Source organism: Microcaecilia unicolor, chromosome 13, assembly GCF_901765095.1.
Source record: "Microcaecilia unicolor chromosome 13, aMicUni1.1, whole genome shotgun sequence".
Taxonomy (NCBI): domain Eukaryota; kingdom Metazoa; phylum Chordata; class Amphibia; order Gymnophiona; family Siphonopidae; genus Microcaecilia; species Microcaecilia unicolor.
The window spans coordinates 87,163,762-87,190,373 of NC_044043.1; the positions used below are offsets into that span (position 1 = coordinate 87,163,762).

At 48.1% G+C, this 26,612-nt stretch overlaps 1 protein-coding gene across 1 annotated transcript in view; it reads left to right on the top strand.

Annotated features, from left to right (window-relative positions):
• Window positions 1-26,612, top strand: part of LOC115456845 (trichohyalin-like) — a 160,793-nt gene that overhangs the window by 89,953 nt on the left and 44,228 nt on the right. The window contains 3 exon segments of the mRNA XM_030186168.1: window positions 10,172-10,259; window positions 18,460-19,095; window positions 23,076-23,212. Of these exon segments, the coding sequence (XP_030042028.1) occupies window positions 10,172-10,259; window positions 18,460-19,095; window positions 23,076-23,212 (861 nt within the window).

Consider the following 26,612-nt stretch of genomic DNA (forward strand, 5'->3'; position numbering starts at 1 on the left):
TAACTCAATCACCTTACTTTCTAACTCTTCCTACTTTCTTACCCTTCTCTATGTTACATCTTTGCTTTACCCTTCGCTATCACCTATCAAACATATAAATGGCGAGTGACCGTACTCACTCGCAAATGCGCAGTAGAGACTTCCCTGTCTGTCCCGCCCCCGCGTCAATACGTGATGACGGGGGGGGCGGGCCAGAGAGGGAAACTGCGCGAAGGGGAAGGAACCGCCGAGGTCGCCACTGGTACCCCCCCCCCGCCACCCCTCCACCCGGCCATCTCTTCGCTATTCAACTTACATCGCCGCAGCAGGCAGATCAGCTGAGCTGCCGTTGGCCTTCCTTCCCTGCCTGTGTCCCGCCCTCGCTGACATTACGTCACACGAGGGCAGGACACAGGCAGAGAAGGAAGGCCGACGGGACCTCAGCTGATCTCTGCTTCCTGCGGAGATGTAAGTTGAATAGCGAAGAGACGGGCCGGGTGGAGGGGCGGCGGGGGCGACGAACCACCAGCCCATTTTAATGGGCTCAACGGCTAGTAATGTTCTATTATGTGTTGTGTTGACGTTGTAAGTAGTATACTATGCCATACTTTGTATTGTTTTTGAATATTTTTAACGGCTGTAATTGTCTATTGCTCATGTTTGAGTTATTCTTACTGGACACCGCCTTGAGTGAATTCCTTCAAAAAGCTGGTAAATAAATCCTAACAATAATAATAATAACTGCCAGTGTAGTTTTTAAGCAAAAGCTGTCGGTGTAAAAATAATTTTGGGCACCAGTCAAAATGGTGCCAGATCCCCACCCTTACCCGATTATATATCAATGGGAAATCACACTTCATGCAAATAACATTCGTTAATTCGCACAGTGCACTGCCATCACAGTTTGTACTCTGTTCCTTATGCCAAGGTCTCTTGTAGTGTGATTTTGAAGTTGTGTTGACCCTCACTATTTGGTAGCTTTCTCATAAAATACATACCGAATATGATTCCAACAGCTTTATAGAAATATTTTTAATCTAGGTAGGTATGAAACTTGTTTACAGTTTATTTATTGTCCTGGTTGTGTTAAATTGACAGTATTTGCTGCCCTCTTGTGGTGAAAGAACAGAGTTAACCTTGCTTAGAAGTTTACTTCCAGTTTTGCCACCATACCCTCTTGCTCTGCGTTGGCCTCATTCCCTGTATGTAGTTAATGTTTGTGAGAATAAAATTAGTCTGTTGTGGGCTAATGGAAACGCACCTTAATGAGACATACAGTGTTTGAGAAGCAAAAATCTGTTGCCAAGCATCAATGTGATTGAACTTGAAGCCCATCTTGTTTCTGATTAGCCATGCAAGCTGACCCATGACCCATGTAACCAAAGACCCATTGATGGCATGACCTATTATCCATGACCTACCCACAATATATTGGGTTTAATCAATGATAGTTTCTGTAACTGTTGCATAAGTCACTTCAGTAACTTGTTGTTATAGCCTTCAAGGACAATTTATGGATTTGATATGCCACCTTTCTGTGGTATAACCAAAGTGGTTTATATTTTTATTTAAATTATATACAGGTACTTTCTCTGTCCCTAGTGGACTCATTATCTACGTTTTTGTACCTGGGGCAACAGAGGGTTAAGTGACTTGCCCAGAGTCACAAGGAGCCACAGTGGGAATTGGATCCATTTCCCCAAATTCTCAGCCCACTGAACGTCCCATTAGGCTGCTCCTCCACCTGCATAATTTCTGAATACATGTTGTTTCACTGTGCTGTAATGATATTACAAGTATTGAAGGCATTAAAATGCCTTTGAAGTTCAGCAGATGAAGCAGGAATCACCTCGTTCCCCCTTGAAATGACCACTGTAATAGATAACTGTGAAGTAATATTTGAAACGGAGCTGGAATACGTAGGATCGTACGTATTTATTTATTGCATTTGTATCCCACATTATCCCACCTATTTGCAGGCTCAATGTGGCTTACATAGTTTTGTTATGACATTGTCATTCCAGAATATCAGATACAGTTAGTGGTGTGTAGAGTTTAAGTAGGGAAGAAAGAGGAAGTGATTGGGCGGGTGACAGTAGAAGTGGATTTTCCTAACTGGTTGGGTTGGGAGAGTGAATTAGTGGAGCTGTTGGTTCTCGTTGTAGGCCTTGTTGAAGATTTGCGAAAGTTATTTGATTCGACAATTGATTTCAGGTCTGTGGGTAGAGCATTCCATATTTGCGTGCTCGTGTAGGAGAAGGTAGTGGCGTGCATCAGCTTGTATTTTAGTCCTGTACAGCTGGGGAAGTTCAAATTGAGAAATTTGTGGGATGTTCTTGTGGCGTTTCTGGGAGGTAGGTCCACTAGGTTCAGCATGTAGATCGAGGCATTTGCATGGATAATTTTGTGTACGATCGTACATATCTTGAACGCAATGCGTTCTTTAAGTGGGAGCCAGTGCAGTTTCTCTCTAAGGGGTTTTTGCACGTTCATATTTAGGGTTTCCAAATATGAGTCTGGCGGCAGTATTCTGGGCTGTTTGGAGATTTTTGATAGTCTGTTCTTTGCAGCCCGCATATAGTGCGTTGCAGTAATCCAGATGGCTTATTACCATTGACTGTACAAGGGTGCGGAAGACGTATCTCGGGAAGAATGGTTTTACTCTTTTGAGTTTCCACATGGTGTGGAACATCTTTTTCGTCGTGTTCTTCACCGTGGGTATCAAGAGTGAGGTTTTGATCAATAGTAACTCCAAGAATTTTCAGGTTTTGTGAGACTGAAAAGATGGGTCACATTTTTAATATACAGACCCATGACCCATTCAACTCACTAACGCATTGCATGTTCTGCTGCCCCTCTTATTTCCTGTTTCAGTGCCAGAGACCAGAGCTAACCTCTGAGGGAAGAACTATTAAGGGAGAAAACCCCAGATGTAAAAGAAGGCTCAGGGTGCCAGATTTTAGCCCTAGTTCCGACTTGAGCTGGAAGCTTAAAACCAATTTTTGATTGGCGAAGAGCTGAACAGTGGTTAAGTTAAGATTAGATTGGTCAGGCATCGTTACTAAGTTACATTACAAGATGGTTAAATGCCTGCGGCTCGATATTCTACAGTAGTTACTCAGAAAGCGGCACCTACTATCTGGATACATACCACCGACCAGTGTTTTCGCTTGATTTTCGATGGCACTCTCTGGATAGTGCCACTGAGAATCATTACCAATCACTCTGGTGCTATTTGGTGCTGTCTGTAATTATCTATTTAGCAACTATATACTATGGAAGGGTGACACCTAGCAGTAGTACTGCAAGACTACCACTAGAGGCCAGTGCTGCCATTTTGAACACGGAGCCAAACAGAGCAGGCATTCAAGGAGCAAAGGATATGAGGAGAAGGATTGGTGTGGGGGGGGGGGGGGGGGGAATCAGAACAGGTGGGGGAGGGGATAAGGGGGAGTGGCAGACCTGACAGATTGCCTTATGTAGATCCCAACCAATATTCAACCAGGATGGTTATCTCCTGGCAGTCATGCCTGGATTCTCAGTGCCAGTGCCCAGACGTTGACCTGGCATGGAATATCTGGGTCTAATTTTAGCTAGCAGCAATTGGCATGTTAAAAAATGCCAACCACTACTGGCTGGATATCAGCGTGGGGGAGGGGGGAGGTTTTTTTCTTTTTTTTTTTTTCTTCACAACTGGGCTTTCTACTGGAATAGGGAAAGTCTCTTCTTGACTGGTAGCTGCTTCAGAATTGGTGGGTAAAAAAGAGAGATTTCCCAGCAGGCAGTTTTATTACAGTAAGAGACAGCTGCCCAGACTAATGCAGAAGGGAATCTCCAGGTAGTCTCAGCAAAGAGCGTGGTTTATTTACAGGAAGGCTTAGACTGCAGTGTGAGTAATAGCAGGGCTGCTTAAAATGGCCAGGGTTTTTTCTCAGCCTGATGCCTACCGATGGCACTAAAATGCCTTCGACAGAGTCTTTATGTCCCCCCTGACATGTCCTGAGAATTTGGTGTAAATGGGACCCAAGTTATTAAGAGGAGACACATGCCTGGGGGGCAACCTTTTCCCCCACCTCCCATCTACTTTGTCTTCAGAAAGTAGGTTAAAAAGCAGTCGTGACATACAAAATAGTGTAAATTTATCTTCTTAAAATCATCATCTACAACAGCTAAAAAAATGCACATCTATATAAATAATTCTCACCTCAAACATTTTGAAGCTCACTCTGTGGCAGGGAAACACTGAAGCCCTGCACTGTTGGTAGGCTAGGCTGTCAGCACCACTCACTGGCACTCATAGACCCGCCCTCAGCCACGCCCCTTCAGCGCATAATTCGCAACCCCAACGTTCTAATGAAGCTGCAACTTCCGAGGTGGCATAGATCGGAATTTTCCCCCATGAGTGTCGGCCCCGCCCTCGCGTCACAACCTGATGACATCGAGGGCGGGGCTATGACACTCAGCGAATCGCATCACTCAGCCCTACACTCCCCCCCCATGTTGCCACCACTACCACCCTCCACCACCCCCCCCAAGGTCGCCGCACCCACTGCTGAACCCTCCACCACAGATCGCCGCCGCTCCCCCTCCCTCCGTCCGACGTCAGCTGTGTTAAAAAGGAAGCGGGGCACCGCAGGTAGCCATTGGCTGTCAGCTCTGCATCCTCTACTCCTCTCACGTCACTGCCCCTGGAGTAGAACCCCGGAGGAGCGCAGCGACATGAGAGGTGAGAGCAGGAAAACCTTGCTAGCGCCCGTTTCATTTGTGTCCGAAACGGGCCTTTTTTACTAGTAGTTAAATAAAGAGCTTCCTTGGCGTGGAGGAGTAGCCTCAGAAACAGGGGAACTGTGCTTGATTCCCACTGTGCGTTGATTGTAACCCCAGAAAGGCAGTATATCAAGTCCCATCCCCTTTCCCTATATTTAGGTCAGGGGAGTAAAACACTGTCCTGCTTATAATCGAAAGAGAAAAACGCCTATATTGTGACCCAAATCGGGAGATAGACGTTTATCTCCCAAAAACGAATAAAGCGGTATAATCAAAAGCCGAATTTGGACGTTTTCAACTGCACTCCGTCGCAGATGCGGACAACGTTGATGGGGGCGTGTCGAAGGCGTGGTGAAGGCGGAACTGGGGCGTGGTTATCTGCCGATCAGAGATGGGCGCCTTTCGCCGATAATGGAAAAAAAATATGCGTTTTTAGCGAGAATTTAGGGCACTTTTCCTGGACCCTGTTTTTCCACGAATAAGGTCCCAAAAAGTGCCCTAAATGACCAGATGACCACTGGAGGGAATCGGGGATGACCTCCCCTGACTCCCCCAGTGGTCACGAACCCCCTCCCACCACAAAATATGCCGTTTCACAACTTTTCATTTTCACCCTCAAATGTCATACCCACCTCCCTGGCAGCAGTATGCAGGTCACTGGAGCAGTGGACTTCAGGCAGGTGGACCCAGGCTCATCCCCCCCCCCCCCCCCACCTGTTACACTTGTGCTGGTAAATGGGAGCCCTCCAAACGCCCCCCAAACCCACTGTACCCACGTGTAGGTGCCCCCCTTCACCCCTTAGGGCTATAGTAATGGTGTAGACTTGTGGGCAGTGGGTTTTGAGGGGGATTTTGGGGGCTCAACACCCAAGGGAAGGGTGCTATGCACCTGGGAGCTGTTTTACCTTTTTTTTGTTTTTTGTAAAAGTGCCCCCTAGGGTGCCCGGTTGGTGTCCTGGCATGTGAGGTGGACCGGTGCAGTACGAATCCTGGCCCCTCCCACGAATAAATGTCTTGGAGTTATTCGTTTTTGAGCTGGGCGTTTTCGGTTTCCATTATCGCTGAAAAACAAAAACGCCCAGCTCAAAAAAAGATAAACGTCCATGTTTTTTCGAAAATACGATTCGGTCCGCCCCTTCACGGACCCGTTCTCGGAGATAAACGCCCATGGAGATAGGCGTTTCTGTTCGATTATGCCCCTCTGTGTGTACTCAGCATTTTCCAAAGTATGTGTGCTGCCTGCCCCTCCTGCCAGCACCCTGCACAGATGTAGCATGAATGGGTGAGGAAGCAGCAAGCAGAGACTTTCCTGAAACATGGATTCATATAGGGCAATGCAGTCTGGAGGTTTTGACTTGGTATCAAGCAAGCACCGGTACAAGTTCATATATACCCATTGTACCTGAATGTAACTCACCTTGAGCTACTACTGAAAAAGGTGTGAGCAAAATCTAAATAAATATATTTGTCTGGATATGCTGCATTTTTCATAAACTGTTTTGTTTCATTTTTTTGTGGGATTCACGGTTGATTTTGAATATTTTGAATTAATTATTATATTTGTTGGAAAGAAGGTTCTGGTTTTGATATTCCACCTTTGTATTAATGAGGAGTTGAACGTAGTTCAAGAGACTTGTTGAGAGCCATTTTAAGGAACGAAATGCACTGTGATATTTACTTCCCCACACTTTCAACTAGGACATTTTGAAAAGGATAAGCCATAAAAAAAAGAAACTTTCCATCGTATATCTAGGGTCATGTTAGGGGAATACTTTTTCACTTGTGGTAAGGAAATAATGCACACATTTGACTCTAAACACATGTTAAATGGCAAAATTGCATGTTATTTTACCATAGTGCACGTTAATTTAAGTCACCGCAGGCTACATAATAATGAAATGCAAAGCATGAAAAGTGCCTTATTATTATGCAAATCAAATAACTCAGTGTGTGTTGAACTTCACAAGCTGCATTATTCTTGGAAACATAATATCAGCTTTGAGCTGGCTTTATTTCTTCTGCCTTGGACCATCAGGACGCTAATATGGCTCTGTGCTCCAGGGCATCTTCTTAAGGGGCCAGAACTGTGGTAATATGAAGCGTGGACTGTTATTTCCCTACTCGCTTAGCAAAGATCCCCCCCCCCCCCCCAAACAGACCTCCACAGTCCCCTGGAGACATATTTAAAATTCACAGTCCAAATCCCTCACCCCTACTTCAGTCAATCACTGTGGTCTAGTGGAACAGGGTAGGAGCAATCCCCAGTTAATCTTACCCTGTACACTTTGGAGTTCAAAATGGTGCCTCTCAACTATTGTTTGTTAATCCCAACTAGCATCTAATTATTAAATCAAATTACATGCATAACTGACACTATTCTATAACTTGCATATGGGCTAAATTCTGTATACGGTGCCTGATAAATCCGTGTGGTAAAAAGATACGTAAGTACATAAGTATTGCCATACTGGGACAGACCAAAGACCCATCAAGCCCAGCATCCTGTTTCCAACAGTGGCCAATCCAGGTCACAAATACCTGGCAAGATCCCAAAAAAGGTCAAAACATTTTATACCGCTTATCCCAGAAATAGTGGATTTTCCCCAAGTCCAATTTAATAATGGTCTATGGACTTTTCCTTTAGGAAGCCGCCCAAATCCTTTTTAAACTCTGCCAAGCTAACCGCCTTTACCACAATCTCTGGCAACGAATTCCACACCTAGGTATATTCTGTAAAGTACGCCTAAATTTTGTAGAATTGCCTTAAAATTCCTGCACAGTATGTAGAAAATATGCCAAGCGCCTCTCCACTTGACCAAATTTCGTCAACGTTCATTTAGGCCATATTTGGCCTAAATCCTGACACCTAAATTGGACGCAGAGCAGGTGCATTCTATAATAACGTGCATAGATTTTTAAAATGCCCATGACCCGCCCATTCTACGCCTTTAACCACGTCCCCTTTCAACTATGCGACTTGGAACATACGCACATGACGTTACAGAATACGCTTAGCGAGTTGCGCATGTAAATCTTAATGCCAATTAGTGCTGATAATTGCTTGTTAACATCCAACTGCCAGCAGTGATTAGCTAGGTAACTAATTAAGTTATGCGTGTTGTTGTAGATTATGCTTCAATTTCCATACGGAAATTAAGACGCGATATATAGAATTTTGGGGTAAGCGTGAAATTCTGTGAATAAGTCTATAGAATTAGGGGATAAGTGGTTTTCCTCGTATTTTTTCCTGTGCATCGGACATTCCTATAGTAATTGGACCCTGAAGCTTCTTTAGAACTGGCAGCCCTTTTTATGTGCGTTTTACTGATATCTGGTATATCTTGCGATTATACAGATGTTCTCTGCCGAGGTACAGCATATTTCTGAATATATTCTAAAGCAGCATTTCCTAAATCTGTGTTTGGGGATCCTTAGTCAGTTTGGATACAGTGGAGCTGATACATATGAAAGTATCTTTCATAAATATTCATTGTGGATATCCTGGAAACCTGACAACAGATTTAGGAAAGGGAAATGGGTCTTGATCTACTGCCTTTCTGAGGTTTTTGCAACTACATTCAAAGCGGTTTACATATATTCAGATACTTATTTGTACCAGGGGCAATGGAGGGTTAAGTAACTTGCCTAGAGTCACAGGGAGCTGCAGTGGGAATTGAACTCAGTTCCCCAGGATCAAAATCCATTGCACTAACCACTAGGCTACTCCTCCACTCATTCCACCAATAAGAGCCAACCTCATCAGTGATGTCACAATGGCTTGATTGCCCAATACAGTTCCCCAGGATCAGTCCACTGCACTAACCACTAGGCTACTCCTCCACTCATTCCACCAATAAGAGCCAACCTCATCAGTGATGTCACAATGGCTTGATTGCCCAATACAGTTCCCCAGGATCAAAGTCCACTGCACTAACCACTAGGCTACTCCTCCACTCATTCCACCAATAAGAGCCAACCTCATCAGTGATGTCACAATGGCTTGATTGCCCAATACAGTTCCCCAGGATCAAAGCCCACTGCACTAACCACTAGGCTACGCCTCCACTCATTCCACCAATAAGAACCAACCTCATCAGTGATGTCACAATGGCTTCACTGCCCAATACTTGGCTCACTTCTGATATTGTGATGTCATAAGGGAAAGGGGGAAAGGGAAATGGGACTTGATATACTGCCTTTCTGAGGTTTTTGCAACTACATTCAAAGCGGTTTACATATATTCAGGTACTTATTTTGTACCAGGGGCAATGGAGGGTTAAGTGACTTGCCCAGAGTCACAAGGAGCTGCAGTGGGAATCGAACCCAGTTCCCCAGGATCAAAGTCCACTGCACTAACCACTAGGCTACTCCTCCACTAGCAACATTCCATGTAGAAGCCTGCCCTTGCAGATCAGCGATGCGGCCGCGCAGGCTTCTGTTTCTGTGAGTCTGAGACTCACAGAAACAGAAGCCTGCGCGGCCGCATCGCTGATCTGCAAGGGCAGGCTTCTACATGGAATGTTGCTAGTGGAATAGCAACATTCCATGTAGAATCTCAAATAGTAGCAACAGAATCTCAAATAGTAGCAACATTCCATATAGAATCTCAAATAGGGAAACAGAAATGATATACCGCCTTTCTGTGGTATTTTGCAACTACATTCAAAGCAGTTTACATATATTCAGGTACTTATTTTGTACCAGGGTCAATGGAGGATTATGTGACTTGCCCAAGTTACAGGGAGCTGCAGTGGGAATTGAACTCAGTTCTTCAGGATCAAAGTCCACTGCATTAACCACTAGGCTACTCTTCCACTCCACTAAGACAAGTACTTAATTTCATCAAGGGGTCCTTTTACAAAGATGCGCTGAAAATGGCTTGCGGTAGTCTAGGCTCGGGTTTTGGGGCGCGCACCGATCCATTTTTCAGTGCGCCTTTAAAAAAAACTTTTTTAAAAAAAAATTTTGCCGAAAATGGACATGCGGCAAAATGAAAATTGCCACGCATCCATTTTGGGTCTCAGACCTTACCGCCAGCCATTGACCTAGTGGTAAAGAGTCACGTGGTAACTGGGCAGTAATGACCTACTCGTGTCAAATGCCACTTGGTGTGTGTCCGCTACGCGCGGCCGAAAAAAAATATTTTCCGGACGTGTGTATCAGACGCGCGCCGAAAATGAAATTACCACAAGAGCCACACGGTAGCCAGGCGGTAACTCCATTTTGGTGTGTAACGGGCGCGCATAAACACTTACGCGGCTTAGTAAAAGGACCCCCAAGTAAATAAGAATATTCCAGCGCACAACCCAACGTGTCACTATTTCTATATGAATTTGTTGGGCACAAATCAGTTTTGCGTTTGACCGACCCATGAGCTTTACATTAAATAGTGGCATTCCTTTCCCCCCTCCCTCCCCCTGCACAGGAAGTAGCCAGGAAACTGCAAGAGCTGGAAGAAGAAGCAGAGCACCAGGATCGGAGGTGGAGTCTTGGCAGCCGCAGCAGGCATAGAGGTAAGTCCGTACACTTTCACAATGAGGGCAAAGGCTGCTTTGGGGACCAGATAGGTGCGGCCAGTGCCGATTTTATTCACCATGATTAGAAATGGGGGTCATTGCTCCCTTTAGAAGTGCTGTTGATGGTATAGAATCATAGTCAGCATGCATCTGCTCGCAGGGTGCTTTTAGGGTAATTCATGGGTGGACCTGTTTATTAGTATGGCTGCCTCTGTATGACTAAACTTGTAACTCTGAACAAAATCTAGATTTTTTTTCTGCTTTTTTTATTTGAAGAGGGGACAGCTGTTTCCTCATCCTCCCTACTGCTTTCAACTTAGTCAGAACCTGCCCGGATCTTACTAGGAATGTAGAACCTGACTGCAGAAAGATCGTAACGGCCCCTCCAGCCTGCCCATCCACATCAAGCTCTGTAATCCCTTCCTCTCCTTTGAAGTTCTCTGTGCTTGTCCTGTGTGGATTTTTGACTCTCTATTTTGTCCCAACTCACTTAGCCCAGTCCTTGTCGTTACAATCCTCTGCCTGTGACCATGCACCAGAGCTGCTTCCTAAACCCTGTGGTCATTGACCCCGAAAGCAGCCCCTAGTGTGTGTGGGGTTTTCTCTCTGCTTCTGCAGCCCCACAGCCAGAGGAGTCGGATCCAGTCTCAGTGTCAGTCTCCTGAATCTCCTCTGCCAGTGAACCACCAGGCCGTCCTTTTGTCATTTTTTAATAATGTCTAGAATGATTGAATATGTTTGGCAGTAAACTCATTATGGAGCTTTGTTTCCTAATCAATATGAATCTGCTGGCCCCTTAAGATATCAAGAGGTCACAATTCAGCGGGAGGCGCTCGGCATTTTGCTGATTGCTGCCGGCGTTACACCTGCAGATTCAATGCCGAGCCATGTCCTGGCTCCAGAAATGCAGTGCCGAGCCATGTCCGGGCTCCAGAAATGCAGTGCCTGGGCCATGTCCGGGCTCCAGAAATGCAGTGCCGAGCCATGTCCGGGCTCCAGAAATGCAGTGCCGGGCCATGTCCGGGCTCCAGAAATGCAGTGCCAGGGCTCCAGAAATGCAGTGCCGGGCCATGTCCGGGCTCCATAAATGCAGTGCTGGGCCATGTCCGGGCTCCATAAATGCAGTGCCGGGCCATGTCCGGGCTCCAGAAATGCAGTGCCGGGCCATGTCCGGGCTCCAGAAATGCCGTGCCGAGCCATGTCCGGGCTCCATAAATGCAGTGCTGGGCCATGTCCGGGCTCCATAAATGCAGTGCCGGGCCATGTCCGGGCTCCAGAAATGCAGTGCCTGGGCCATGTCCGGGCTTCAGAAATGCAGTGCCGGGCCATGTCCGGGCTCCAGAAATGCAGTGCTGGGTCATGTCTGGGCTCCATAAATGTAGTGCCGAGCCATGTCCGGGCTCCAGAAATGCAGTGCTGGGTCATGTCCGGGCTCCATAAATGCAGTGCTGGGCCATGACCGGGCTCCATAAATGCAGTGCTGGGCCATGTCAGGGATTGGGCATTGAATTTCTGGGTTTATGGAGCTGGAAAAACCATAGCTGGTTAAGTGCAGTGTTCAGCCCTTAACTGACTGTGGTGAACAGCGTAAAGACAGGACTGACTTTTATGCAGTCCTACTTACGCAGTTAACCTAGCCGGTTAAGTGCAAAATATCCACATTTGACTGACTCCACCTCCGAAATGCCCCCCAAAAAGGTTTCGACTTGGGTGCTAACCAGACATTTTCAGCAGCACTGATCGGTTAAGTGATTTAATCAGCCGGGAGCTGTTTCTGGCCAGTTAAATCGCTTTGAATATCGACCCCCAAGAATTCATTTTGGTAGAGTCATAGGTGGGAATCTATTTTAAAACCCACCTGTTTCTTGTAGGTGACGTGCCCTGTTGATGCATTTCACAATGCAGTATTTTAGATTCAGTCTGTGCAGTATAACGCCTTGGTGGAAATGGCTGCTTTTCTTTTCAAGACTGGACATTTCTTGCACTGAGTCAGTTTCACACCGGTCAGCAGGGCAGTGGTAGCTATTTGCTAATAACCATTCCTTGGTACCTTTGCCCAGTAAATCTGATTACAGATTATTTAAAGTGATATATTTTAATAAATGTATTCCATTTTGTATTTGTGACAGTCATACAGGAGGTTTTAGTGACTTGTACTGTGTTTTTAAAGGACATTAAAAAAACGTTGGTTGAGTACGTTAGAGTTCAAGACTGTACAGGCTGTCTCAGATGTGACCTAGAAGAAGGGACATGTGTTGTCTCAAAATCTCATGTACTGCTGAATATCTCCTCTTGGCAGAGGTGGACTAACAGTAATCTGGGCCCCCGGGCAGTGAGGGTGATCTCCCCCACCTCTGGCCGCTACCCACTGCCCCCCCCCCCACCGCTGCGCTGCTGCCCCCTCCCATACACCACAGTCCCCCAAGCCTCAGTGGTCTAGTGGCTTCTTCGGGGGCAGGAAAGAACCCCAGCTCTTCCACGTGGCAGTTCATTGGGTTCCCCAATGTTGTTTTTTCCTGCCCCCCCCCCCCCACAGAGGCCATTAGACCACCAGGCCCCTTCAAGGTAGAGGGGGGGGGGGGGTTGTAGTGTGCAGTGGCAGGCACCGTGGGCCCTCGGGCATTGCTTGGTTGCCTGAATGGTGGGTCCACCCCTGCCTCTTGGTCCAATGAAATGTCTCATGACCTACAAGAGGCTCTGGGTTTTTTTTCTTGAGCAGGAGTTCTCAACCCAGTCTTTGGATCACACCTAACCAATCAGGTTTTCAGGATATCCGGAAATGAATATGCATGAGAGATTTACATGCCCTACTTCCATTCTATGCAAATTTATCTCATGCATATTCAATGTGGGTAGCCTGGAGACCTGTGTCTTGAGGACTGGGTTGAGAACCCCTGCTCTAGAGTACTGGTTCTCAGCCCTTCTCCTGGAGGCGCATCTAGCCAGTCAGGTTTTCAGCATTACCACAATGAATATGCATGAGAGAAATTTGCATACAGTGGGTCTCCATATTATACTAAGGTATGTCATTCATATTCATTGTGGTAATGCTGAAAACCTGACTGGCTAGATGTGCCTCCAGGAGAAGGGTATCGAGCACCGCAGTAGCCTATGTCATAGCTACTGGATCTCGGCACTGTTGGTCACACCCATGCGGAGTATCTGTAGCAAATGTGTGACCTTGCTTTTTCACCTTTGATATTATTGCAAGCTAAGTTTTGTGAGTTTAGTAACATGCTACAAGAGCAGCTGTCACTTAGGAGTCTGTGGTTTAGTTTGTCTTCTCTTTCACCTTTTCTGTAGCTCCATCACAGTAGGTTCATATGAAATGAAGAAGCCTCGGCAGGCTTCATGGCTTCCTTGAGTTGATTACCAGACTGATGGATGCTTGTCAGATTCTGCAGAACCTTTTCTTTATTTGCTCGAGGGTTTGCTTTCCTGCTACTGCTTGAAATTCTTTGGCCATCTCGCTATTAAAATAGGCAGCTGTGATGCCCTGTCCCACCCAGGCCATGACCCAGTGGGACAGGGGGGTGCCAGGGGAGCGGCTGCTCCCCCAAACGGCGTTCTGCCAGCTCCAGCGCCTATTTTTTCTCAATGTGTTGCATTGAAAATGTGTGCCAGCGCCAGCGGAAGTGCGCTCTCGCTACCCTCGCACCGTCAACCTGGCTCTGCTTCTGCCGTAACCCATCCCTGCACCCTGGTGTAATGATGGGGTGGGGGAGAGCGCTGACCCAGGCAAAGGATAGCAATAAATACACTTAGGGTTACCAATTTATCCGGATTTACCCGGACATGTCCTCTTTTTGAGGACACTGCGGGGCATCCGGGCGGGTTTTGCCAGCCTACCTATTTGCCTGGGTTTGCGGACGAACAGGCAGGCTGGCAGCGACAGGCAGGCAGGCCTCAGGGGGGTGTCCTATCCTATCCTCCATTCCCCTACCTTATTATTGTGCCCTGGTGGTCTAGTGGCCTCTTTGGGGCAGGAAAGAGCCCCCTCCGACGCGGCTGCAGACCTGTCTTGCTCCCGGCGCTTCTTCAAAATGGCTGCCGAGAGTTCAAGCGGCAGCCTCGTGAGACTTCTGCAGAAGCCTTGCAAGGTCACTGCTTGAACTCTTGGCAGCCATTTTGAAGCGACGTCGGGAACAAGACAGGTCTGCGGCCATGCTGGGCAGGAAAGAGGGGGCTCTTTCCTGCCCTGAAGTGGCCACCAGGACACTACAATAAGGTCAGGGGAGGAGGGGAAGTGAAAGGTTCTGGACTGGAGTCATGTGGGTGGAGGGAGGCTGGAAAATTGGGGAGGGGATATTCATGTGGGGGAGAGAGAGGGAATTTGGCTTTCTTGACAGGGGCAGGGTGGGGTGTGACAGGGGGAGTGAAAGGGGCAAGGTGGGTGTGACAGGGGGCGGGGCAAGATGATATTTTCTGTCCTCTTTTTTTCTTAGGGCAAATATGGTAACCCTAATTACACAACACAAGACCAGAGTGGTAAGAACTTGGGCCACAGATTGATTATGCAAAATATGTAATCAAGGGGCTATCAGAAATACATATGGAGTTGCAATTGGCTCAGGTATCCTTAAGAGCAATCATAATGTCCCCCAGTGCCCCTTGTGACCAGCAAGGCTGACAGTCTCTCAGATACAAATTGTAGGACACCCTACCATGCATCAAGGGTATCAATCAACAGGAGCCACTAACCCAGCTGTTCCACGTGGCAGGTCATTGGGTTCCCCAGTCCTTTTTGCTCCTCTCTTACTAGCAAGGTTGTGTCTGGGGTTGGGGTCACTCCGCCATGAAAATCCAGTTCATAACTCATCTGCAATGATCCTGACCTGGGTTCTCCCAACATTACAGTAGCCGTGACATTCTAAAAGAACAGCAGTCGGGCTGCACATGGATGGATGGGAGGGAGGGTCCACATGCTCTCCGGTGGTACAGACGGGCTTCATCAGACGCGCAGGGGCTTTAAACCCTGCTGCAAGCATATGTGCCTGGGCCACGGAAAGAAAGATTTCCGCACTTCGGCCCGAGCAGACCAAACCCAGCCGACAGCATCACGTTAATAAATGTTCCGTGCACCTGGTCACACTCCACCTTATATTTTTCCTGCATTTGGGCTGCTGGTTGCTTGCTCTGTGTTGTAAATGCTGCTTGCATGAACTTGCAGTGCCAGGCGCTTCATTTCATTCTCCAGAATTCCTGTGTTCTTTGCCTTTCTTTTCCCAAACTGCTCTTAGAATTCAGAAAATAGGGATGGGCATTCATTTGCAACGACGGGGGACACATCAACGACAAATTCTATGTCACTGCACGTTGTTATCAAGCAAAAATAAGCAGAAAAACATGAAAATTCACTTTTTTATCATTTGAGACTATGTGCTATTTGAAAAAGGCCCGCATTGCGCATTTGCAAACTGCTGTGCGTGTATGCGTAGTGCACAGTCTTTCAGAAACAGTGTGCCCTCTTTGCACATAGGGCCAGATTTTCTACATGGCTTCTAAAATGTAGGCACGTCGGAATAACACACATAGAGGGGCATTTTCGAACAGGGATGACCATCTCTAAGGGTGCCCATCTCTAAGGACGTCCCGGCGAAGGGGCAGGGAAACTCGTATTATCAAAACAAGATGGGTGTCCATCTTTCGTTTCGATAATACAGTCGGAGACGCCCAAATCTCAACATTTAGGTCGACCTTAGAGATGGTCGACCTAAATGTTGAGATGGTCGACCTTAGAGATGGTCGTCCCCGGTTTTCGGCCATAATGGAAACCGAGGACGCCCATCTCAAAAACGACCAAATTGGTCATGGGAGGAGACAGCATTCGTAGAGCACTGGTCCCCCTCACATGCCAGGACACCAACCGGGCACCCTAGGGGACACTGCAGTGGACTTCAGAAATTGCTCCCAGGTGCATAGCTCCCTTACCTTCGGTGCTGATCCCCCAACCCCCCCCCCCCCAAAACCCACTCCCCACAGCTGTACACCACTACCATAGCCCTTATGGGTGAAGGGGGGCACCTAGATGTGGGTACAGTGGGTTTGTGGTGGGTTTTGGAGGGCTCACATTTACCACCACAAGTGTAACAGGTAGGGGGGGGATGGGCCTGGGTTTGCCTGCCTGAAGTGCACTGCACCCACTAAAAACTGCTCCAGGGACCTGCATACTGCTGTCATGGAGCTGGGTATGATATTTGAGGCTGGCATAGAGGCTGGCAAAAAATGGTTTTACTTTTTTATTTTTGGGGTGGGAGGGGGTTGGTGACCACTGGGGGAGTAACGGGAGGTCATCCCCGATTCCTTCCGGTGGTCATCTGGTCAGTTCGGGCACCTTTTCGAGGCTTGATCATGAAAATAAAATGGACCAAGTAAAGTCGGCCAAATGCTCATCAGGGACGCCCTTCTTTTTTCCATTATTGGCCGAGGACGCTCATCTCTTAATCATGCCCCAGTTCTGCCTTCGGTACGGTGCCAACACACCCCAGTGAACTTTGGTGTTCCCCGCGACGGAAAGCAGTTGAGGGCGCCCAAAATTGGCTTTCGATTATGCTGATTTGGGCTACCCTGAGAGAAGGGCGCCCATCTCCCGATTTGTGTCAGAAGATGGGCGCCCTTCTCTTTAGAAAATTCCCCTGATAGTGCTATTCTATAAACCGCGTCTATGGTAAGACGTGGTTTACAGAGTAGTGACATTAAAAAGGTGGCGTAAATGCCCAAACCTAAATGCGCGCACACTCCCCGAATTCTATAACAATGTGCGTAAATTTGATTGATGCCCTGACATGCCTACACTCGTCCCATGTCCGCTCCCCCTTTTCAGCTACGCGCATTGAGAATACGCCTAAAAAGCGCACGTAAATTCCAATTATTGCCAATTAGTGATGATAATTGGTTATCGGCCAGTTATTATGACTGCCTCATTACTCAATTGAGTAGCGTGAGTAAATTTTGTTCATGAGTAAATCGGGTGGCAGAGCCGGTGATGGGGGGGCGGGGCTGGTGGTTGGGAGGCGGGGCTAGTGCTGGGCAGACTTCTACGGTCTGTGCCGTGAGGATGGCAGATACTAATCAAGGTCAGGTATGCACAAAAGGTAGCACATATGAGTTTATCTTGTTGGGCAGACTGGATGGACCGTGCAGGTCTTTCTCTGCCGTCATCTACTGTGTTACTATGTTGGCACAATTTAATGTGTGCTACTTGCCATGCCTTATATAGAATCCGGCCCATGGTCTGCACTCAACGACATAGCCTCCGTGATGAAAAAATGGCCAAATGAATAAAATGGAGGCGTACACTAATAGTGCAGTGGACTGAGAACCTGTGGAACTGGATTTGATTCCCACGGCAGCTCGTGACGCCAAGTCACGTAACCCTTTGTTGCCCAAGGTACAAAAAAGGGGCCCTTTTACTAAGTCACGTAGGCGCCCACACGTGCTAAATTGGAGTTACCGCCCGGTTACCGCGTTACCCTTGCGGTAATTTCAATTTTGGCGCGTGTCCGCTACATGTGTCCGAAAAAGATTTTTTATTTTCTGACGCACGGCAGCTACGCGCGTCAAGTGGCATTTGATGTGTGTAGACCATTACCGCCCAGTTACCGCGGGAGACCTTACCGGTAGTCCAATGGCTTGCGGGAAGGTCTCAGACCCAAAATGGACGCGAGGCAATTTTCATTTCGCCGCACGTCCATTTTTGGCAAAAAAAAGCGCCATTTTTTGTAGGTGCGCTAAAAAATAATTCTGTGTGAGCCCAAAACACGGGTCTACACTACCGCAGGGCATTTTTCAGCACGCCTTACTAAAAGGACCCCTTAGATTGTGAGCGCATTAGGGACAGAGAAAGTGGTATATCAAATCCATGACCCCCATTCCCGGAAACGACACAAAACAAAAATGTTCTGGCTGCCCATCCCTATGAGAAAGTGCATGACCTAACTTCAGAACAGAAATGTAGGACTATGTTGTCTTTGTAATTTCCATTAAATGGTCCTCATCCTAACAGATCCATCTGCTCACTGCCATGTCCTGCGCCTTTTTGTCATCAGTAGATCTAAAACCCCAACAGTACTGTCAGACCCTACTGGTTAGCTTTTACTGTGTAAAAACTTTATCAGCCAAATAGAACTTCTGTTTGTTTTTTGCTGTGTTAACCCCATACTAACCCAGAGCTTTGTGTTTGCATGTTTGCATGAAGAGCATGGCAGACCTCTGACCCACCAACCTTGCCTGAGAGAAACACACAGTGAGGAGGAGGAGGAGGAGGAGGAAGACTATTACCTCTACCATAGAGAGAACGATTGCAGCCCAAACACAGCAGCTGGCAGGAGAAACTTGTGGAAACTTAAGCAAGGCTTTGGCTGGAAAGACTCGCATGAGCAATTCACTAACTCTGGGTTCTTTTGTGGTAACGATTCCAGCCAAGATGCTCTCAGGGACAGCAAGCGTCGTCCACATTTCCAGAAAAGGTTCTGCAGTGAGCCTTACAGGGATAGGCCTCAAAGGTTCAAGGAGGCCTCATGCAAGGGACACAGGGAGTTTTCAGAAGATTGTGGACCAACTCAAGCTGAGCGGGCCTGGGAAGAGTTTGGGCGTAGTCATAGGAGGGAAATAAATATGAGTAAAAGGGGGCAAAAGGAGTCTAGGGAGAGGTTCAGTAAGCAGCAGAGCGAAAGGTACAGACGCTCCAGCTCGGAAAGTGAGGTCTGCCCTGAACAGGAAGTGAGGGACAAGAGAAGCCGATACTCACAAAGGAGCCAAAGCAGGGAGCAGAGGACACATCACAACCCGAGTACTTGTCCTTCTAGGAGACGCAGCCCAGTTTCACAAGCAGGTATTGGTCACAAAAGAATAATCGTGTTTTGCTGTAGATGTTTCCAGACGTATAGTTAATATGTAAACTAATACCACGGTAAAAATAAACAAGCTAAAGAAATATGATGAGCTGAAATGTTCGGAGCCTGTGTCGGTGAAGCCCCCAGTTAGAGACCTCTTCTGTTCTCTGCAGTGGCGTTCCTAGCCTGGCTGACACCCGGGGCGGATCGCCGATGCGCCCCCCTTCCGGGTGCAGCGCGACCCCCCCCCCCCCCCCCCCCCCCGAGTGCATTTTTACCTGCTGGGAGGGGGGGTGCCACACGCCTGTTAGCTCCAAGTCCTCTCATTCCCTCCCTGCTGCTCCCTCTGCCCCGGAACAGGAAGTAACCTGTTCTGCGCAGAGGGAACAGCAGGGAGGGAACGAGCGGACTCGGAGCCAACAGGCGCGCGGCACTCTCCCAGCGGCGTGTACCCGGGCTGGACTGCCCCCCCCCCCCCCCCCCTTGGTACGTCACTGGCTTTCTGGTGGTTTGAGTAGGGAAGTTGAACCAGGTCCTAAAAGAATTAACCTTCTTAAAATCTCAAATTCTTGAGCTATGTAGGAATGGGAGCACCCTGCTGGCTAATACCCAGTGGCCACAGTGTGTGGTGAAACGCTTGGCTTTCTCTCTGTGTGTACCCTATTTACAGTTTCCACGTTTCTAGCTACATGTGGCACATCCTATAAATGTATTTCATTATTGGGATCTATTAGCCGTCTTTATGAAGAGATTCACCCAAGGTTCTGTACAGTTGGTACAGTTTAACATAAAAAGCTTACAACTTTGTTAACAGCATAATAATAGCAAAATGACCAAATATAAGCATAAATACAATTAGCATCTTCTGTTTATTTCAAGTCTCTAAACATTCAAAGTCGTGATCGAAGGCCACTCATGACCCTTCAAAAGCGAAGACAGCTTCCCATCTGGAGAACCACAGTTTGTAACCGTAAGCCCCGTCCGTACATCGTCTCGTTATTTCCTTTGATGATTGCCGATTTCAGTTACATGTAATGTTTAGCTGCTATCTGGTTGGCGAAGGTTTAGCGTGGATGGAAAAGTGCTGCCAACGTTAAGTACTTTTACTTCTACTAAGTACTATATATAAGCATCTCAAAATTTCAAATTAAGCGTAAGGAGAGACTGAGGAATATTGATAAAAGAAAAAAAAAGAGATTTAAAATAAATCGGGTGATCCATGAAGATGTACGCAGCTCCATAAACTATGGGACTGCTGCTCCCGAATGGGTCCTGCCGTTAAATGTTCTGATGATCCCTGTAGAAAAAAATCGTTTATGACGCTAAAGATGATGATTGTGTTAAATTGGACTGTGTACTACATATTGTGATATCCCCCTTCTCACTCAGGGTGACCTGGTTCTCAATATGCAAATCATATGCAGATTAGTGCGCTACCCCTTCTCACTCAGGGTGACTTGGTTTCCACTCGGCACATTAAGCAGGTCTCACCAACTGCATGTTTCTCAGGCAACTCTCTATTCCAGCCCCTGGGCACACTTCTTCTAGCTTAATACTTTATACTTTCATAGGACTTCACACTGAGCCTCCCCACACAGATACATGGGCTCAGTACTATACCAATACTTTGGGGACTCTCAACCCCAGGCTTTGCAGCCTGCTTCTCTCAGTACTTTGGACACACAGTCCCCTCTTTGAACACACAGTTCTAGACACCCAGTCCACCCCAAGTCCATAAGGTTAGCCAGTATCTTTCAGGGGCTCCCTCTTCTTCTGCTGTTTTCACTTCCCTCCCTTTCACCACTCAGGTGGGGTATAAAGTGGTTAATTAGCTACACACGACCCAGCCCATAACCGCCTGCACCTGTGGACCTCCCAGGGCTCTCCGCGGTCCTAGCGACCTCCAACTTCTTCTAGCGCCCTCTAGTGGCCTACCCCGCATAGGACACCCTCTTATCACAATATGAGTTGAAGTGTTTGGGACAAATCAATCTGAAAAATCAAAAATATAAATGGCAAGTGACCGACTCACCTGCAAATGCGCAGTAGAGACTTCCATCTCTGTCCCGCCCTCGCGTCAAGACGTGATGACGTCAGAGGGTGGAACAGAGAGGGAAATGGAGTCGGACTGTCGGACGCTGGAGCCTGGAAACAAACATCGCGCGCACCAACATCCACCCACCCACCCCCCATCCCCGCCGCCGCTCCCGCCCCCCCCCTCCGTATCGGGTCCCCTGCACTGACCTGACAGCGCCTCTCACCTCCGTGTGGAAGCGCTGCAGGCAGCAGCAGTGCGATCTGCTGCTGCCTGCAGCGCTTTCACACGGAGGGAGAGGCGCTGTCAGGTCAGTGCAGGGGGCCTGGCACGGAGGGGGGAGGGAGCAGCAGCGAGGAGGGTAGCTGGAAATCTCGCCCGTTTTAACGGGCTTAACGGCTAGTCTGGTTATGTTCAGCAGTGGGCATTCCTATGTCGGCTGCCACCTGGGGCAGATTGCAGCTGTGCACCTCCCCGGCGCATCACCTCCTGGGGGGTGCAAGGAGCAGTCGAGCAGTTGTTGGCTCTGCCAGTTCCCTGCCCCAGAACAGGAAGTAACGTCAGAGGGAGCAGGGAACCGGAGGAGCTGACAGCCGCGCAATTGCTCCCTGCACCCCCTTGCAGCGTGCACCCAGAGTGGACTGCCCCCAACGCCCCGCCCTTGGTATGCTACTGATGTTCAATCACCCTCAGCCAATTATCGTTACTTCATTAAAATGTGCGCACAACATACAGCGCCTTATATAGAATTCAGGGATTAGCGTAGGCAAATCTTAATGCAGTAGCCGCATAATACAGCAACACCCACTCCCCACTCATGACAACCCCCTTCCAAAAAATAATTTTTAAAAATCAGTACCACACAGGTTAGTACCCAAAAACAGGGAAAATACCACAGAATGCTTTGATGTGTTTCTGTGGTAGCTTGTTAGTAAGGGCTAACCAGTGGGGTAGCCACAGGGAGCCTGGGCTCCCCCCCAATTTGGGTTTGAGTCCCCAAAGTCTACTGGTTTGGCTAGTGGAGGTCCCCTAGCCCTGCTAGCAGAAGCTTTCCTGCGATGAAATTCGCTGCCCTGCTTCCCCCTCCCTCGCGTGTATTTTTGGTTTTAATAAAATTGAGCATGTGCGAGATTTGTGCATGCTCAGTTTCACTAAAACTGAACATGCACAATGGGGTGGGAAAGCAGGGCAGGCAGCGTGGTGCCGAGCATTGCCACCAAAGTAACCAGATGGGTCGGTTTCCGACCCAATTGGGCTGGTTTTTAAGCGAGGATGCGGGAAATTTTTGAAGGCTGCGGAAATTGGGCTTCTTTTTTCCTGCAGCTGTGCGGGTTTGGGCGCTTTTTCCCGGGCTTCTATGGGTCCAATTTGGTCCAATAGAAGCTTTTCCAGGGCTTCTATTGGTCCAATTTGGTCCAATAGAAGCTTTTCCGGGGCAGGGTTGACATCGGGGGCGGGGTTAATTACATCAGAGGTGATGTCAGGGGCGGGGTTAATGACATTGGGGCGGGGTAATGACGTTGGAGGCGGGGTTTGACTTTGGGCGGGTTTAGGGCTGGTTTTGGGTGGGGAAAATTTTTCCCATCTGGTAACCCTGATTGCCACAGGAAGGCAGGAGGAGGAGTGGAGGAGTAGCCTAGTGGCTAGTACAATGGACCTTAATCCAGGAGAACTGAGTTCAATTCCCACTGCAGCTCCTTGTGACTCTGGGCAAGTCACTTAACCCTCCATTGCCCCTGGTACAAAATAAGTACCTGAATATGTAAACCACTTTGAATGTAGATGCAAAAACCTCAGAAAGGCAGCATATCAAGTCCCATTTCCCTTTCCTTTTCTGCTAGCAGGGCTTGGGGACCAGCTATGCCACTGTTACATCCGTGCAGCCACAAGTCCAATCTTCCCTTCATTTGCTTTAGAGATTTATGGACCTATGTTCTGTTTTAGATGGGAACAGGAGGCACTGCCGTGACAAAGACCCACTGGAGGGGCAACTGTCTGGCTTACAGATTAAGAACAGCGATCAGCTCTTAAGAGATGAAGAACTGGCCCGGAGACTGCAAGAGGAAGAGAAGAATGAGCTAGTAGGTGCCTTATACTACTACTACTATTTATCATTTCTATAGCGCTACAAGGCATACTCAGCGCTGTACACCATACACAGAAGACAGTCCCTGCTCAAAGAGCTCACAATCTAAATATGGAATGTTGCTAGTGGAATAGCAACATTCCATGTAGAATCTCAAATATAACAACAGAATCTCCAATAGTAGCAACATTCCATGTAGAATCTTATAGCAACAACATTCCATGTAAAATCTCAAGTAATAGCAACATTCCAGAATCTCAAATAGTAACAACATCCCATATTCCACTGCACTAACCACTAGGCTACTCCTCCACTAGCAACATTCCATGTAGAAGCCTGCCCTTGCAGATCAGCAACGCGACTGCGCAGGCTTCTGTTTCTGTGAGTCTGACGTCCTGCACGTATGTGCAGGACGTCAGACTCACAGAAACAGAAGCCTGCGCGGCCACGTTGCTAATCTGCAAGGGCAGGCTTCTACATTACTACTACTACTTATCATTTCTATAGCGCTACAAGGCATGCGCAGCACTGTACACCATACACAAAAGACAGTCCCTGCTCAAAGAGCTTACAATCTAGATACAAGGGAAGAAAAACTGACCTGTGTCAGCTCTTCCACTTGGCGAGTCAACTAAATTGAAGAACTACCCAACGGCGTGTTGCATGCAACTTATAACAAAATGAACTGAATACTGAGCACACCCCTATTTTTAATAATTAGCTTTGCTCAGTAATTATTTACTGAGATTTATTAACTGCTTTTATGGAGAGACTAGGTTGAAACCTGGGAGCATTTAAAAAAAATTCTTGTGCTATGTTATAAAAATGCACTTAATATTGTTTACTAGTAAAAAAGGCCCGTTTCTGACACAAATGAAACGGGCGCTAGCAAGGTTTTCCTTGGAGTGTGTATGTTTGGGAGAGTGTATGTGAGAGTGACTGTTTGAGAGTCAGAGTGAAAGTGTGAGTGTGTGAGAGAGAGAGTGAGTCTGGGTGTGAGTGTGTTTGTGAGAGAGTGTGTGTGTGAGAATGAGAGTGTGTGCAAGTGTGTATGTGAGACACAGTGTGAGAGAGAGTGTGTGTATGAGAGCAAGCGAGTGTGTGAGTGACTGTGTGGCACATAGAGAGTGAATGTGATACAGTGTGAGACAGAGTGTGTGAGAATGAGAGTCAGAAAGACATTGTATATGAGAGAGAGAGTGTGAGCCGTGCCCTCCCAATCCATGGCCATCTGTCCCCTGCCCCCTCCATTCATCCTTTTCCAGCAATTCCCCTCTCTCCCTGAGCTCTGCCCTCCCAATCCATGGCCATCCATGTTTCTCTGTCACCTGCCCCCTCCATTCATTCCTATCCAGCATTTCCCCTCTCTGCCTGAGGCCTGCCCTGCAATCCATATCCATCCATGCCCATCTGTCCCCTCCATTCATCCCTATTCAGCAATTCCCCTCTCCCTGAGTCCTGCTCTTCCAATACATGGCCATCCATGCTCCTCTGTCACCTGGCCCCTCCATTTTTCCCTATCCAGCATTTCCCCTCTCTGCCTGAGGCCTGCCCTGCAATCCATATCCATCCATGCCCATCTGTCCCCTCCATTCATCCCTATCCAGCAATTCCCCTCTCCCTGAGTCCTGCTCTTCCAATCCATGCCCATCCATGCTCCTCTGTCACCTGGCCCCTCCATTTTTCCCTATCCAGCATTTCCCCTCTCTGCCTGAGGCCTGCCCTGCAATCCATATCCATCCATGCCCATCTGTCCCCTCCATTCATCCCTATCCAGCAATTTCCCTCTCCCTGAGTCCTGCCCTTCCAATCCATGCCCATCCATGCTCCTCTGTCACCTGGCCCCTCCATTTTTCCCTATGCAGCATTTCCCCTCTCTGCCTGAGGCCTGCCCTGCAATCCATATCCATCCATGCCCATCTGTCCCTTCCATTCATCCCTATCCAGCAATTCCCCTCTCCCTGAGTCCTGCCCTTCCAATCCATGCCCATCCATGCTCCTGTCAGCTGGCCCCTCCATTTTTCCCTATCCAGCATTTCCCCTCTCTGCCTGAGGCCTGCCCTGCAATCCATATCCATCCATGCCCATCTGTCCCCTCCATTCATCCCTATCCAGCAATTTCCCTCTCCCTGAGTCCTGCCCTTCCAATCCATGCTCATCTGTCACCTGGCCCCTCCATTTTTCCCTATCCAGCAATTGCCCTCTCTACCTGAGGCCTGCCCTGCAATCCATATCCATCCATGCCCATCTGTCCCCTCCATTCATCCCTATCCAGCAATTTCCCTCTCCCTGAGTCCTGCCCTTCCAATCCATGCTCATCTGTCACCTGGCCCCTCCATTTTTCCCTATCCAGCAATTGCCCTCTCTACCTGAGGCCTGCCCTGCAATCCATATCCATCCATGCCCATCTGTCCCCTCTATTCATCCCTATCCAGCAAATTCCCTCTCTCCCTTAGTCCTGCCCTCCCAATCCTTGCCCATCCATGCTCCTCTGTCCCCTGCCCCCTCCATTCATCCAATTCCAGTAATTCCCCTCTCTCCCTGAGCCCTGCCCTCCCAATCCATGCCCATCCATGCTCCTCTGTCCCCTGCCGCCTCCATTCATCCTTTTCCAGCAAGTCCCCTCTCTCCCTTCCATGCCCCCCCCCCTCGCATCCATGCTCCTCTCTCTCCCATGTCCCAGCCTGACCCGCCCTCTTCTCCCCCCCCTTCGCATCCATGCCCCCCCTTCGCATCCATGCATCCCCCCCCTTCGCATCCATGCCCCCCCCCGTTCGCATCCATGCATCCCTTTTTTTTTTTTCTTCTTCGTTTTAACTTTACCTCCGTGGCGGTTCGTGCAGCGAAGCGTCAGGGAAGGAGGCGGCGCTCCCGACGTCTAGCTTTCCCTTCGCTGTGTTCCGCCTTCTTTTGACGTCATCCTTGACGTCAGAAGAAGGCGGAACACAGCGAAGGGAAGGCTAGACGCCGAGAGCGCCGCCTCCTTCCCTGACGCTTCGCTGCCGAGCGATGCGATTGGTTGAGTGTCATTGCTCCGCCCTCGACGTCATCACGTTTGACGCGTGGGCGGGGCAGACACAATGGGATCTCACCCCCTTCACTTTTGGCTAAAAGAGGCTTCATAGAACGTTGGAGGTGCGTTTTATATAGAGAGATTGTCCTAGGCAACATACATTACTGGAACAGCACAGCGATAGTAAAATGACCAAATGTCAGTGTAAAACAATTAGAACGCAGATAGTCAAATTAAATTATGGTCATAGCAGTAATATGATATTGTGTCAGTAAGATACACATTAAAAGAGCACATTCATAACACAGAAATATGATATAATGTCAGTATAATTTACGTGAAGGGGTGAATTCTATATACAGCTCTATTTTATAAACTGCGC